The sequence below is a fragment of the Haematobia irritans genome, chromosome 4 (assembly GCF_050003625.1).
Source record: "Haematobia irritans isolate KBUSLIRL chromosome 4, ASM5000362v1, whole genome shotgun sequence".
Classification (NCBI taxonomy): Eukaryota; Metazoa; Arthropoda; class Insecta; order Diptera; family Muscidae; genus Haematobia; species Haematobia irritans.
This window is the reverse complement of record NC_134400.1, coordinates 169,639,503-169,653,465: the sequence shown is the minus strand read 5'-3', so window position 1 is coordinate 169,653,465 and position 13,963 is coordinate 169,639,503. Positions and strand designations below refer to the sequence as shown.

General features: G+C 34.6%; 3 protein-coding genes and 1 long non-coding RNA gene across 8 annotated transcripts; 3 read left to right on the top strand and 1 right to left on the bottom strand.

Moving 5' to 3' along the window:
• Positions 1-284: 284 nt before the first annotated feature.
• On the top strand, positions 285-1,145 carry LOC142236155 (uncharacterized). Its single transcript, XR_012721920.1, has 3 exons — positions 285-378; positions 443-548; positions 614-1,145. It is a non-coding gene; the product is annotated as an uncharacterized LOC142236155 (long non-coding RNA).
• A 2,243-nt stretch (positions 1,146-3,388) lies between these two features.
• On the top strand, positions 3,389-4,734 carry eIF2beta (eukaryotic translation initiation factor 2 subunit beta). The gene is made up of 2 exons (XM_075307409.1): positions 3,389-3,565; positions 3,713-4,734. The coding sequence occupies exons 1-2, from the start codon at positions 3,551-3,553 to the stop codon at positions 4,517-4,519; spliced, it is 822 nt and encodes a 273-aa protein (XP_075163524.1). The 5' UTR covers positions 3,389-3,550; the 3' UTR covers positions 4,520-4,734.
• A 1,102-nt stretch (positions 4,735-5,836) lies between these two features.
• ver (verrocchio) lies at positions 5,837-8,759 on the bottom strand. 5 transcript variants are annotated; one of them, XM_075307412.1, is made up of 2 exons: positions 8,434-8,759; positions 5,837-6,663 (listed from the first exon to the last, which is right to left on the bottom strand). In XM_075307412.1, exon 2 carries the CDS (start codon positions 6,586-6,588, stop codon positions 5,959-5,961), a length of 630 nt encoding a protein of 209 aa, XP_075163527.1. In that variant the 5' UTR covers positions 6,589-6,663; positions 8,434-8,759; the 3' UTR covers positions 5,837-5,958. The 5 variants fall into 5 exon arrangements, 4 of the variants coding, with proteins under 4 accessions (XP_075163527.1, XP_075163528.1, XP_075163526.1 ...); XM_075307413.1 differs by lacking the exon at positions 8,434-8,759 and adding an exon at positions 7,989-8,163; XM_075307411.1 differs by lacking the exon at positions 8,434-8,759 and adding an exon at positions 7,488-7,779.
• Positions 8,760-8,879: 120 nt separating this feature from the next.
• Positions 8,880-12,670, top strand: Gcn5 (Gcn5 acetyltransferase). The gene is made up of 3 exons (XM_075307408.1): positions 8,880-10,274; positions 10,931-11,586; positions 11,702-12,670. The coding sequence occupies exons 1-3, from the start codon at positions 9,031-9,033 to the stop codon at positions 12,229-12,231; spliced, it is 2,430 nt and encodes an 809-aa protein (XP_075163523.1). The 5' UTR covers positions 8,880-9,030; the 3' UTR covers positions 12,232-12,670.
• Positions 12,671-13,963: the final 1,293 nt, after the last annotated feature.

The window sequence follows — 13,963 nt, the reverse complement described above, 5'->3', positions numbered from 1 at the left end:
CCACGAACTTCGTTGCACAAATAAGTATTGAAAACCACATGGTTTTTCGTTGCATTTTAGGGTAGTGTTTTGTCAAAGTTTTCTCATATTATCTGCAACACCTTTTCAAAGATTTCGTCAACATTTTGGCAAATTGGAAGTAATTCGCAAACAATTTGAAGATGTATTGAAGATGAGCTATTTCAAGTCAAGTTGAATTTATGTTGAAAATTATATTTACCCTCAAACTGAAAAGTTGTTGCATTTGAAAAACGCTCATCCTGTGTTTATTGGGATGTGATTTTCAATACTTATTTGTGCAACGAAGTTCGTGGTTAATTGCAAGAAATAAAAAAATGGAAAATTTTAGACAAATAACCAAATAGTTTATAAAAATAGGTAAGTGAAAATAAAAAAAGAAAAAAAACTTTAAGGAAGTCACTAAATGTATATTTATTTGCAGAAAACTAAAATTATGGATTCTACGTTCTTGAAAACATTAAAAAGCTGACCAATGAAAAAATGGTGGACAATTAACTGGAACTGCTTCAAATAGTTTATAATAATTGGTACGTCAATATGAAAAATTAAATCAACACTTTAAAGAAGTCACTAAATTTAAATCTCTTTGCAGAAAACTAAAATCTTTGGATGCCACATTCTTGCAAACAATAAGAAGCTGACCAATGAAAAACGAGTGGCTTATCGACAAGAAAAAGTTTCCAGAGACATTACAAGTGCAACCAATTAAAATTGTTAAAAACAACAAATTGTTGAAATCAACAACTTCTGGATGAAAATGTGCATCACATCGTCAGTTTAATTCATATGCTATTATCAGTTTAAAATGGATATATTGTTACTTCCTTCCGCTGGAAATCAATTCTAACACGCGGTCCAGTACGTTCCTAATTTCAAATTGCCCGCATGTTAATAAAACGAAGGAACCAAAATGAAGGAAATCGAATTATCAATGCAAAGGTGTTTACTAATAATGTTTAAGATATTTAAAGTTTTGTTGTTTGTTTTTTTCTTTGTTCTTATTTGTTGATATGTTTAATAAGATTATTATTTATCAATTGGTATTGTAGTGTATTATGTAGTGTAGTGTATTATTATATATTTTATTTTGATGAAAATGAATAAATTATACAAAATTCATAGAATTTTGGCTTTGACTTTCAATTTGAAGTGGGGATATCATTCATACAAATTTAGGTTGAAAAGTATTTGCAACGATGTTAATTTTGAATTTGACTCGCATCGAAAATTGTTTGACAAATTATTGAGTAGCGATGCATTTCAATTTGAGGATAACATTTGAGATATTATTGCTAATGTGTTAAATTTTACTGTTGAGGGTAATGTCTGTTTTTTGTTGAGAACGCGATTTTCTCAACAATTTCTCTACTTGAATATTACCCCAATCCTTTGAAAAAATGTTTGAAAAATTGTTGAAATTTAGCATTTTTCAAACGTTTGTGTTTATTGGGTAGTTGTTGTGCGAAATAATTAAAATTTCTCGCAAGAATGAACATGAACATTAACCGAAAAAGTGCACATAGTACAAACCTTCTTAAAAAACTCGTTGAATTGTGGCTTTTGACCGCTTCCTCCGAGTTATGTAAGATTTTCCATAGAGAAGCCGTATACAAATGCGATCAATTTTATGATCAGTTTTATTTAGTTGATATTGGGGTTTCATCAAAATGTAATAGTTTTGCATTTGAAAACTACTCGTACTTCTCTCGGAGTATTAAAACGGCTTTTTTAGTAGGTTGCTTTTTAACAAGTTAAGGTGGCAACTGCAAACATACTACGACCAAAGATAATTGAGAATAAGATGCAGTCTTGTCATAGCAAAACTGAAGCACTAGAGGACTCTGCCAACAAAATATCATAAAGTTTGCGTCGACGTGTCTCTCAAATGTACTGCCGTTTGCGTCGGAAAATATCATAACATTTGTGTTTTTCATAAATTTCTGAATAAAAACCCACAAAAGCAATACCAAAACGATTGTAGAAAATTAAAATAAAACGTGTATTTTAAAGCGAATATTCATTATGGTTTTATGTGAATATTGCCGTTTTGAATTTATTCCTGGGCAGAGCTGCTTTGGAAAAAATTGACAAATAAAACAATTTTTTTCTCATAGCCCTCTACACCTTGACATTTGTTTTTTCTTTATAAGAGCACAATGCTTAATCTTGTTATACTCAATTATCTTTGCTACGACAACTTTCTCAAGTACCCTACTTCCGGTTGTTCAGGTACACAAAGGTGATGTACGATTTTTTCTATAAATAAATTTAAAGGGTGATTCTTTTGAGGTTAGGATTTTCATGCATTAGTATTTGACAGATCACGTGGGATTTCAGACATGGTGTCAAAGAGAAAGATGCTCAGTATGCTTTGACATTTCATCATGAATAGCCGAACGATCTGCCACAACGTCGAATTTTCAGTGAATGGGCCCTAGAAAAGTTGGCAGAAAATCCGCTTTTTTATTGACAAATTTTGTTCAGCGATGAGGCTCATTTCTGGTTGAATGGCTACGTAAATAAGCAAAATTGCCGCATTTGGAGTGAAGAGCAACCAGAAGCCGTTCAAGAACTGCCCATGCATCCCGAAAAATGCACTGTTTGGTGTGGTTTGTACGCTGGTGGAATCATTGGACCGTATTTTTTCAAAGATGCTGTTGGACGCAACGTTACGGTGAATGGCGATCGCTATCGTTCGATGCTAACAAACTTTTTGTTGCCAAAAATGGAAGAACTGAACTTGGTTGACATGTGGTTTCAACAAGATGGCGCTACATGCCACACAGCTCGCGATTCTATGGCCATTTTGAGGGAAAACTTCGGAGAACAATTCATCTCAAGAAATGGACCGGTAAGTTGGCCACCAAGATCATGCGATTTGACGCCTTTAGACTATTTTTTGTGGGGCTACGTCAAGTCTAAAGTCTACAGAAATAAGCCAGCAACTATTCCAGCTTTGGAAGACAACATTCCCGAAGAAATTCGGGCTATTCCGGCCGAAATGCTCGAAAAAGTTGCCCAAAATTGGACTTTCCGAATGGACCACCTAAGACGCAGCCGCGGTCAACATTTAAATGAAATTATCTTCAAAAAGTAAATGTCATGGACCAATCTAACGTTTCAAATAAAGAACCGATGAGATTTTGCAAATTTTATGCGTTTTTTTTAAAAAAAAAGTTATCAAGCTCTTAACAAATCACCCTTTAGAACCCTTTAGACATACTTACATACTGCTTAACTGTATTAAAATATCGAGTATTCTTCTCAATGCTAGATTGTGAACAAGCATAAGTTAAAGAAATTACTTTTGTTACATCCGTTAATACTTGCCTACAAATACATACCATTAGTAGCTCATTGAACATTTGTATATGATCTGAAATAGTCTGGTAACACTTACTAAACATTTGCCACGATTTTTCTTTCTTTGCTAATTTTCTGATGCAATACGGTGAAATTTAGCTGCTAAATACTTGGAATACACTTATTAAACTTCAACAATAGAATAGAGACGCAATTATATTTTAATATGGAAGAAGAAAATGTAAGTTATCTGGATTTATAGTGAGTTACAAATTTAATCAAATAACAACTTGCTAAGCCATAGTTGAGGTTATGTGTTTATGGTGGAATGCATTGTTTCATACCGCATATAAAAAAGATATTAAAATTGTCTTTTCATTGCTTTCAGTTTGATCCGACTTTGTTGAAGAAAAAGAAGAAGAAGAAGACCTTTGATTTAGATGCAGCGTTGGGGTTGGATGATGGCTCCAAAAAGGAGGAAACAAAAGAAGTCCCCAACGACGAAACAGCAGCCAATGAAATTGATGATGATCTAGATTTAGAGAGTTTTGGTAAAAAGAAGAAAAAGAAGAAGAAGAATGCCCTCAATTTGGACGATTTGGAAAGTGCTTTACCAAAAGTTGATGGCGAAGATGGGCAAGGCGAAGAGAACACAGGTGACTCCATGGAGGCCGCTGATGAGAGCGCAAATGCTGACGCGCCTTTTCGTGATTATACATACGATGAATTATTGAAGCGTATATTCGAGATTATATTGGACAAGAATCCGGAAATGGCAGCGGGACGAAAGCCAAAATTTGTTATGAGACCACCACAAGTATTACGTGTCGGTACAAAAAAGACTTCCTTCGCAAATTTCCTCGATATTGCAAGAACTTTACATCGTTTGCCAAAACATTTATTGGATTTTCTCCTTGCGGAATTGGGCACAAGTGGATCTCTTGATGGTAACCACCAGTTGATCATCAAAGGACGTTTCCAACCCAAACAAATAGAAAATGTGCTGCGACGATACATTAAGGAATACGTCACATGCCACACCTGCCGTTCACCCGAAACAATATTGCAAAAGGATACCCGTATATTCTTCCTACAATGTGAATCTTGTGGTTCTAGATGTTCTGTTGCTAGTATTAAGTCTGGTTTCCAGGCTGTCACTGGCAAACGAGCAGCCATCAGAGCAAAGACTACGTAAATATCGGAATAGTTTTAAAGTTTGATGTTCTCTCCATATATACTATAAAAAAAAACATAGCTAAGAACCGAACCCGGTCGACGAAGAGAAATTATTGGAATGAGAAACACATAAGTTACGCGACAGGTTCGTTTTTTGAGGTTCATTTTATATTTTTTAGATCAAACGCAAAATAAAGCGATTCATAAACGACAAAATGAAGCTACAATATAAAAGTTATTTTATCTATCAGAATAATATAATGAGGAAAATGTATGTACAACTTTTTTAAATAGATTTATATCTAATTGAAAACTATGCTCCTTCATTTTGCCCTTAAGGTGGGTATTAAGTTCGACTTTAGCCGCTAAAAACGTCATTTTTTCACGATTAATTTTCTTTAATAATCCATTTTAAGGAATACAAACTTTGTGATAATTTGCTTTGGGCTTTTCCCCATCAAGTTATAATAAAATTTGCAACAAATACGTATAATTTCATGCATTTTTCTTACTGATTTAGTTTTCACTTTAGCGATTTTAGCGGCTAAACTCGAACTTAATACTCACCTTTAGGTATTATACATGTATTTCATACAGCAAAATAGCTACCACTACGAATGCTGTTAATGTAAGCCCGAACTCACGTTAATTTAACATTTTCTTTTTCAATTTTCATACTTGGGCAAGTCTTAAAGTTTCTCAAAAACCATCTACTTTGTGTTTTTTTTGACAAGTTATGTATATTGGACGTCTGCATTCACAAAACGCACTCTTACACCAACATAATCGGAAAATGTTGGACAGTTATATTATAAAGGTGAGTACTAAGTTCGAGTTTAGCCGTTAAGTGAAAACTAAATCAGTAAAAAAGACATAAAATTATACATATTTGTTGCAAATTTTATTATAACTTGATGGGGAATAGCCAAAAGCAAATTTTCACAAAGTTTGTATTCCTTAAAATGGATTATTAAAGCAATCGTGAAAAAATTACGATTTTAGCGTCTAAACTCCAACTTGATACCCACCTTAAAGATAAAATGTGTAATGATCAGACGTTGATAGTATGAAACTTGACGGAGTCATTAGAATGGTCTCAGCCATACAAATATACTATTATCACTGCAGTCCTTCCTAAATGATGTGGTCCACATAAGCACTGACACCTCGTCCAAAGACTGACAGGTCAGGTATGTTTATTTAAGACAACTGAATACCTAAAAAACCAAGGTACTACAACAAATTACTGCGTAAATAATTCAATTCAAAAGTTTGTGATATCCGAACCTGCGGCGATAATTTAGTTATGCAGTCGTAAAAGAAAAAGCAAAGATAATTATTTGATATAACTTTGTTGTATTTATAATTAAAATGTAATTAAATAACTATTAATTAACACAATGTACGTTGGAAATGAGGGAAACGTTATTCATTTATTTATTAATAATGAAATAATTTTTATTTTAAAATATACCTTTTATGCCAATCGACCAGCTCATCCTTGAAAGCGATCTCTACACTACGGTCTACTTCATTGTCTTGCAAAATATTGTATACATCAAGCGACACCTTATTGTTATAAATCGTCGGTTTTCCATAAAGTAAAGCTTTCGTCCCTGGCCTAATGGTACTAGTATTAAATTGATGCTTTGTTGTCGATAAAATATTCTGTAAACTATTTACAATTTTCTTTTCATTTAATTCTATGTCACATAAATTTCTTTGCAATTTGGTAATGTTTGCCATATTTTTTTTCTTTTGGAAAAGAGAAATTTCTAAACATGCAGTCCCATCATCTAAAGTATAAACATATCTGTTGTCTAATTCTCTAATTTTCTCTACAATGTCGCCGTACACTAAACAATTTTTGAATTTTATATTGCCTTCAAGAAAACATATAATTGAATTTTGTTGCAAACCACTTTCCTTTAAATTGGTTAATTGTTTGAGTGTTGATGGGATATATTCATGGATCGTCGACATATCTCTATGGACAATGGCTGGAATATTTTCATTTCTTGCGCCTATTTCGTCACGAAGAATATCCTTCCTTATATAATGACTCTCCAACTCTTCTTCAAAATCCATTATGGGGAAATATTTAAATCTTGATAAACAATTTAATAATCGGAATGTTATTAGACAATGATCAGAATGAAATAGCTGTAAGAGAAACAAGTTATTCCACGGTAATAAATATTTATAAATTACATTTATATTATATGGAATATAATAAAAAGGATGATATTCATATAGTACGAAATTAAGAATGCATGGAGAAATGGATCTGAAATCTGAACATTAAAAATATATAATTCGCATGCCGACTTTTTTCATGGACACACAAGTTATTATGTGAGTACAAATTGGACGGTGCCGTGAAAACAATTTATATTCTTTTCAAAACGGAATATTTTTCCTGGTATCAGTATAAATTTGGTGTAGATCAAGGAGAGTATAAGTTTACTAGCTCTGGGGCCGGCTGAAAATATTACAGATTGTATATTACAATCGACTGATCACGGCTGCAAGCGCAAAATTAAAATCCGGATGCCAAATAACATTTAAGGATTATGATTGATACTAGGTTCGTGTTCCTCTGCAGAAAATCAAATATTTTCACGGTTTTCTTTCCTAAAGGTAAGTACTATGTTCGCTTTTCGAGTTGAAATTTTCGCGGTTACTTTACTAAAACAATGCAATATAAAGCAGATAAATTAACTCAATTGATGCGCAATTTCTTGTTCCTATAGATTTCGGCATGACTTTACGGGAATATGTTTGTTTTCATTTATAATTTTGATTATTTCAGGAAAAGTAATCGCGAAAATATAGTGATTTTCAACTCGAAAAACGAACATAGTACACACCTTAATAACGAAAGAAATTTTATTGAATTGATCACTTGGACCATTCCCTCAAAGCCATATCATTATTTGTATTTTTAACTTTATTTTTTTTGCATTTATGAATCATTAACTTAGTACCGTTCTTTAAATAGGGTACAATTTTAAAGCCCGGATGCACCTCTAGCGGTTGGGTGCCAATAACACTGTTTTGTAAATTATTACTTACGGAAGCAAAATGTAAACAATCGAAAGCAACACCTCATGCAATTTTCGTTATCATTTGGGTTGCATCTCTTATGGGTTACAAAAATTTCATCAGAGGTGGACACAGGCACAAATAAATGAAATCAAGAGGTGTACCCTGAATGTTAAATACATGTTAAGGAAATTACTCATAAAATTACTCGTGAGTCACGACAATTTTCTTGAGTCACGATATTTTCGTGTCACGGTATTTTTCGTGAGTTACGTACGTGAGTACAAATGTTCTCTTCGTGAGTGTGCAATCTCGTGCGTGAGTAAAATTTTTCCGTCGTGAGTGTGCGTGATTTTGAGTAAAACATAACTGATAGTCTGTAAAGCGCATTACAGACTATCAGTTATTCCGGACGGAATGTCGGTGTTTGTAAAGAATCTTACAGTGTGTCGGATCGATACGACTTGTCGGCGATGACTAAATAATCGGTAAATGTGTTATCGATCCCATAAACATGCAGCAGTATCGATTACTCCTTCGGACTTAACTTATAATGTGCACAATATATGGGATATGTTCGACACGAGCACTGTCGTCCGGAATAACTGATAGTCTGTAAAGCGCATAAGGAGGTTGAATCACGATAACAAAAACAACAAATTCCAATATGTTGTTTACAATTTTAAGAAGTCAAAATCAGCTGATAAAAGAATCGTATGGCAATGGTAAAAGTGGCAATTATTTATTCTTTCAATTGTCCTGAAAAAATAATTAAAATCCAGAGAAAAATAAAGGTTCAAATTTAATTGCGTCACCTATGAGTGATTGTGAAGTGGATAATTCATCCGAGGAACGCCGATATGAGACAAATAAGACTATAATACCCACCAATGTTAAGAATGGAAGTCAGTCAAATGGATCTTCGCCATCTATTAACAAGTACAGTTTTTGATGCAGTTTAAAAACTGATGTTCGTGGTATTTCGGGTCTGGAATATGTTATCAAGATACTCAAGTCATCTTTGAACAATTCTCCAGCTATGAATGCGCGAGTTTGTTTGAGATGCATTTGCTATGCGGTGTCATTTGGAGAGCTGCAATCACCATAAACATATGATTTTGACATCTTAAAATTTTGTCGAAATAAAAAAATTGTAATCATATGGGCCCATGATTTAACCTTCTTGTTCAGCCATGTTGGCTACATTTCAAAACAGAAGAGCCGCATTGCAGACGCGGCAGAACAAAAGTTGTCAGAGGCAGCGTTTCATACATTGGTAATGTATCCACCAACCGCTTATCGTTAATCGACGTGGATGTGTTTTGCGTTGTATTGCAGCTGTTAGTAAAAATTGTGAAATTAGGCTTCTCTTTGTGTGAATTTTATGGAAAGATTGTGAAATTGCCATCTTAACTTCAAAATTTATACGCGGAAGATCCATAACTCAATAACACAAAAACATATTAAGGCTCTTTGTACAACACAATGTCCGGTGGATCGCTTATAGCACTGAAAGAAGAGGATGGAACTGGCGCAGGCAACAATAGTACTAGTAGTGTACAACAGCAGCAATCCAGTACCCAACAAAATGTTAATTCGAACAGTAGTGGTTCAACAGTGGTTCAACAAAGTAGTTCGAACAGTGGGTCAACATCGGCTCCAGCTGAGGGGAGCCGACAAAACAGCTTGCAACGCATACAACAACGTAAACAAAAAGTTTTCAGCTTACCAGTAGCCCAAAAACTGGCAAAACTCTCAATGTACTCGGCTTGTCAGAGTGAGGGCTGTCGATGCACGGGATGGAAGACACCGCAAGAAAATCGTCATCGTGATGTGGAGTCATCTTATTGTCCCGAATTCAATGAAGAATGTCGTAATACGAGCTGCCGACATTCGTTGCAAAGTCATATTGCTCATTTGGATGGTATATCAGGATCGGAAATGAATAATTTGTTAGGAGCAATAATCGACATGGAAAATCTCTTCATGTCTATGCAGCGAGTTGACGATGAAGATACTAAAAAGGTTTATCTGTATCTCTTCCGTTTATTACGCCAGTGTGTTATAACCCGACAGCAGGCGGTAATCCGCGGTCCGCTTGGAGATCCTCCATTCGAGTCACCCTGCATAGCTAAAGCTGTTTATTCATTTGTCTTCTACAAATATAACCATTTAAGTCCTTATGAATTGCAGACCATGACCGAAGTAGCAAAAACATTTTTGAATTTTCTTAATCACTATAATTTCGAACCACCATCAATGAGGAGAGCCGATTTGAAGAATGATGATGCCTCAACATATAAAATTAACTATACTCGTTGGCTGGTTTTCTGCCATGTTCCTGCATTTTGTAATTCACTGCGTCACTTTGAAACGTCATTGGTATTTGGAAGGACTTTGCTAAGAACCGTTTTTCAATATATGGCTCAGCAGTTGAAGAAGAAGTGTATATCGGAACGAGATCGTTTTCCTGCCGACAAGCGGTCAATTATTACTCAAATGCCAAAGTTTCTGGAAGCTCTAAAAGGGGAGCTCCTTAAAGATGACTCACCCATTTGGGACCAGTCCTATCGTCCCCCAACAGCATTTTTATTACAACAGCGGAAACGCCAACAAGATACTGCTGGAACAACAACAGGTATATCCGGCTCGAACGCATCCAAGAAAGTTGGTAATGGTGAGCCCGCTCATAAAAGAGTCAAAAAAGAAATTGGAGAACGTTCATGTGGGTGAGTATAGGAGTAAACACTACTCCCATAGTTTACTATAGTAAGGCATTGCATTGGAAGCAAGGATAAATCCGAATGAAGTATTTTAAGACTGTAAATTTGTACACGTAACATGGAATAAATTATAATACTGTGTCTTTTCTTGTCTACTCACTTGTGTCATATTGCGAAATAGCTATTGAGAACAGGGGTCAAGGTGTTATGTGCGTTAGTTGAGCTATTACACTTACAAATATGCCATGCATTTTGTGAGCAACTTTTTCTAAGAATGACTAATTTTTCTAAAAATGCCTGATCTACAAGTGTGAAATAATCTACATCGAATTTCATAAGGGTCGATGAATTCTTCAAGTCTTGAAATTTCCAAAAAATCCTTAACTATGATTAAAAGAATTGGCAGTAGCTTTTTAGTTATTGGAAGGATTACTCCATAGTCATAAAATTGACTTCATATCCGCAATCTCTTATGAACGCTATGTCTCAATATATTTAACTAATTTGCCACTTATTCTCTTTAATGTCTTTCGGCGCCAAGGCACGAATATTAACATGAATTTATATGGATCAAGTTTTGCAAACCTCTTAATAAAAAATAAATGTTCTCTCAATTTCAATAATTTATAATTGGAAAAATTCTCTCAATTTCTTTATTACAGAGAAACGAGCTATGAAGACCTTTCAGATGAAACCGTTATAAGAGCTATGAAAGCTGTATCCGAATCAAAAGCTATTAATAAAAATGAAATTCTATTTCCTGTCAATGTATCACGGGATGAGAATGTTAAGGCTGAAGAGCAAAAGAGAGCTATTGAATTCCATGTGGTGGGAAATTCATTGACAAAAGCAGTCAACAAACAGACAATACTTTGGTTATTGGGCCTACAGAGTGTATTTTCCCATCAATTACCGGAGATGCCTCGTGAATACATATCACAACTTGTATTTGATACGAAACACAAAACACTGGCACTAATTAAAGAAAATATGCCAATTGGCGGAATATGCTTTAGACCATTTGCTAGTCAAGGATTTACGGAAATAGTATTTTGTGCCGTTACCATGTCGGAACAAGTGAAAGGCTATGGCACCCATTTAATGAATCACTTAAAGGATTACAGCATACAAAAGGGCATATTACATTTGCTAACATATGCAGATTGTGATGCCATCGGATATTTCAAAAAGCAAGGATTTTCCAAGGATATAAAATTAGCTAGGCCAGTATATGCAGGATTTATCAAAGAGTATGATGGCGCAACTTTAATGCATTGTGAATTACATCCCAGTATTGTTAATACGCAGTTCATATCAGGTAAGATCAATCCCGATTCTCATTAAGGCCATTTGGTAAATTTTTGGGGAATATTAACAAAGAATTTCTAACATAGATTATGGACAGTTTATATAAATGATATTAATATTTTTAGTTATACGACGACAAAGTGAAATTCTGAAAGAACTTATTGCTCAGCGCCATAATGATGTACAGAAAGTACGGCCTGGTTTGACTTGTTTTAAAGAGGGATTACCTTCAATACCAGTTGAATCGATTCCTGGATTAAGGGAAATTGGATGGAAACCCCAAATGCGCGCTCATAGAGCTGGACGCCCGTTGGAAGAATCATCAGATCCTGAAAAATTAGCTGCTTCATTTGCAGCGGTTTTACAATCTGTTCGTCATCACGCTTCGGCCTGGCCTTTTCTAAAACCAGTTACCGCATCCGAAGTCCCCGACTATTATGATCATATAAAATATCCCATGGATCTAAAAACTATGGGAGAACGTCTCAAAAAGGGATATTATGTAACTCGAAGGCTTTTTATGGCCGATATGGCTCGTATATTTACTAATTGTCGTTTTTATAATTCACCCGAAACCGAGTACTATCGTTGCGCTAATAATCTAGAACGATATTTTCAGACCAAAATGCGTGAATTAGGTTTGTGGGATAAATGATGTCGCGCTTTGTTGGCCACTAACTTTGATCCACCACCTAATGAGAAACATGGCGAAGACGATGCAGATGTTAAGACTTACGAAATATCCGACAATGACGACGAAAAGAAAATCCTTAAGGATGAACGAAGTGTAACAAATGTTATAGCAAACACTAGTGTTAATAATTCGTCGCAAAATACTCTACTTAATACCACGTTTGAGAACACATTTTTAAGCGGGAATTTGGGAGTATTTGCAACCCTACCAGAAGATATATTTAAAAATTAAATGAATACATATAAATAATAGCATTACATTAATGTGTCCTCTAGATCATAATATTTATTTTCTTTCAGTCTATTATTAATATTTTTCTTTTCAGACAGGATGTCGAAAAAATTACCTAAAAAATATGATGAATATGGCATAAATAAAAATAGTTCATAATATACACAAACTGACCTAAAAAGAGTTTATTTCATCTTCAATTTGTTCAGCTATTTATACATTCATCTTCCACCATAGGATGGGAGTTATATTAAGTTTGTCATTCCGTTTGTAGCGCATAGAAATATTGGGTTCAGACCCTATATAGTCCGAAAAATTTTTGTATTTTGTCAATAAATGTAGTTGGACTCGTCCAGTGCAACGAATGGCATTCATCCTTATTTTTGAATCAACCCCGCTGCTGCTTTTCGTCTGTTGCCACTAATTGGTTATATTGATCAATATTTTAAGAAGTTTTATAGACTTTAGTGATAGTAAAAATAAATTAAAATGTGGAAACAGGAAAGAGGTATGTGACTAATACTCAACAATTAAAAAAAAGTGGTTGAGGAACTAGAAATGAATCAGTCATTTGACAGGATTTGGGAGGAGCTGGACTCCAAATAATTTGAAACTAAAAAACAATATTGCTCAACTAATTATTCCTGCTTTCAGTTATGTTCTCACATACTATTTTTTTTTATTATTAGTATTCATTCATATAATAATTATATACAATGTGTTTCTATGCCTCAGCGCCACTCGGGCATAGTTGAGGCTAGCTGGCATTTTACTACACTCTTATGATATGTAACTACAATTTTCCCAGTTCAATAAAAGATAATAGAACAGTGTATTAAATAAATTCTGCTAATTACAATTACAGAAAAAAGGGAACATTTTACTAAATCCAAATATTATAACACAAAATTAAAATTTAAAAATTTAAAAATCACATGAGAAGTGCTTCTAAGTTGCATAGAAGATAATCCTTGAGTGCAATCTTAAAACGTGAAACTTGTACTATGTTTCTTATGTATTGTGGGAGGCAGTTATACTCATTAGGCCCTATATATTTACGACTCAGGTCGGAGAAAATAGTACCAGGTACGGAAGTACATCATGTTTGCAATTTAGATGTAATGGGCTCCGATGAAAGAATAGTGAGATTGAGATTTTATGCCACATAAGCATATGTGTTGTTTCGCCTCTCGTTTTGTGTTGAAGGAGGTGCATCCCGGGGAGCCTCCTTCGTTTGCTTTTCGTCCGTTGTGCAGTTCAGTCTGCCGAAACCAGATTCCCGCGTAGTCTCACGCATAACAATATACTCCGCAGCAGCATGTAACACCCAATATTGTACCAGTTCCGGAAAGTGCATAATGTTTGCAATTTAATTGCAACGGGCTCCGAAGATTTGTGAGATTGTAGACATTATGAATCGGAAGTGAATCAGGGTCGCGGCGATCAAAAGAGACGAAGCTGA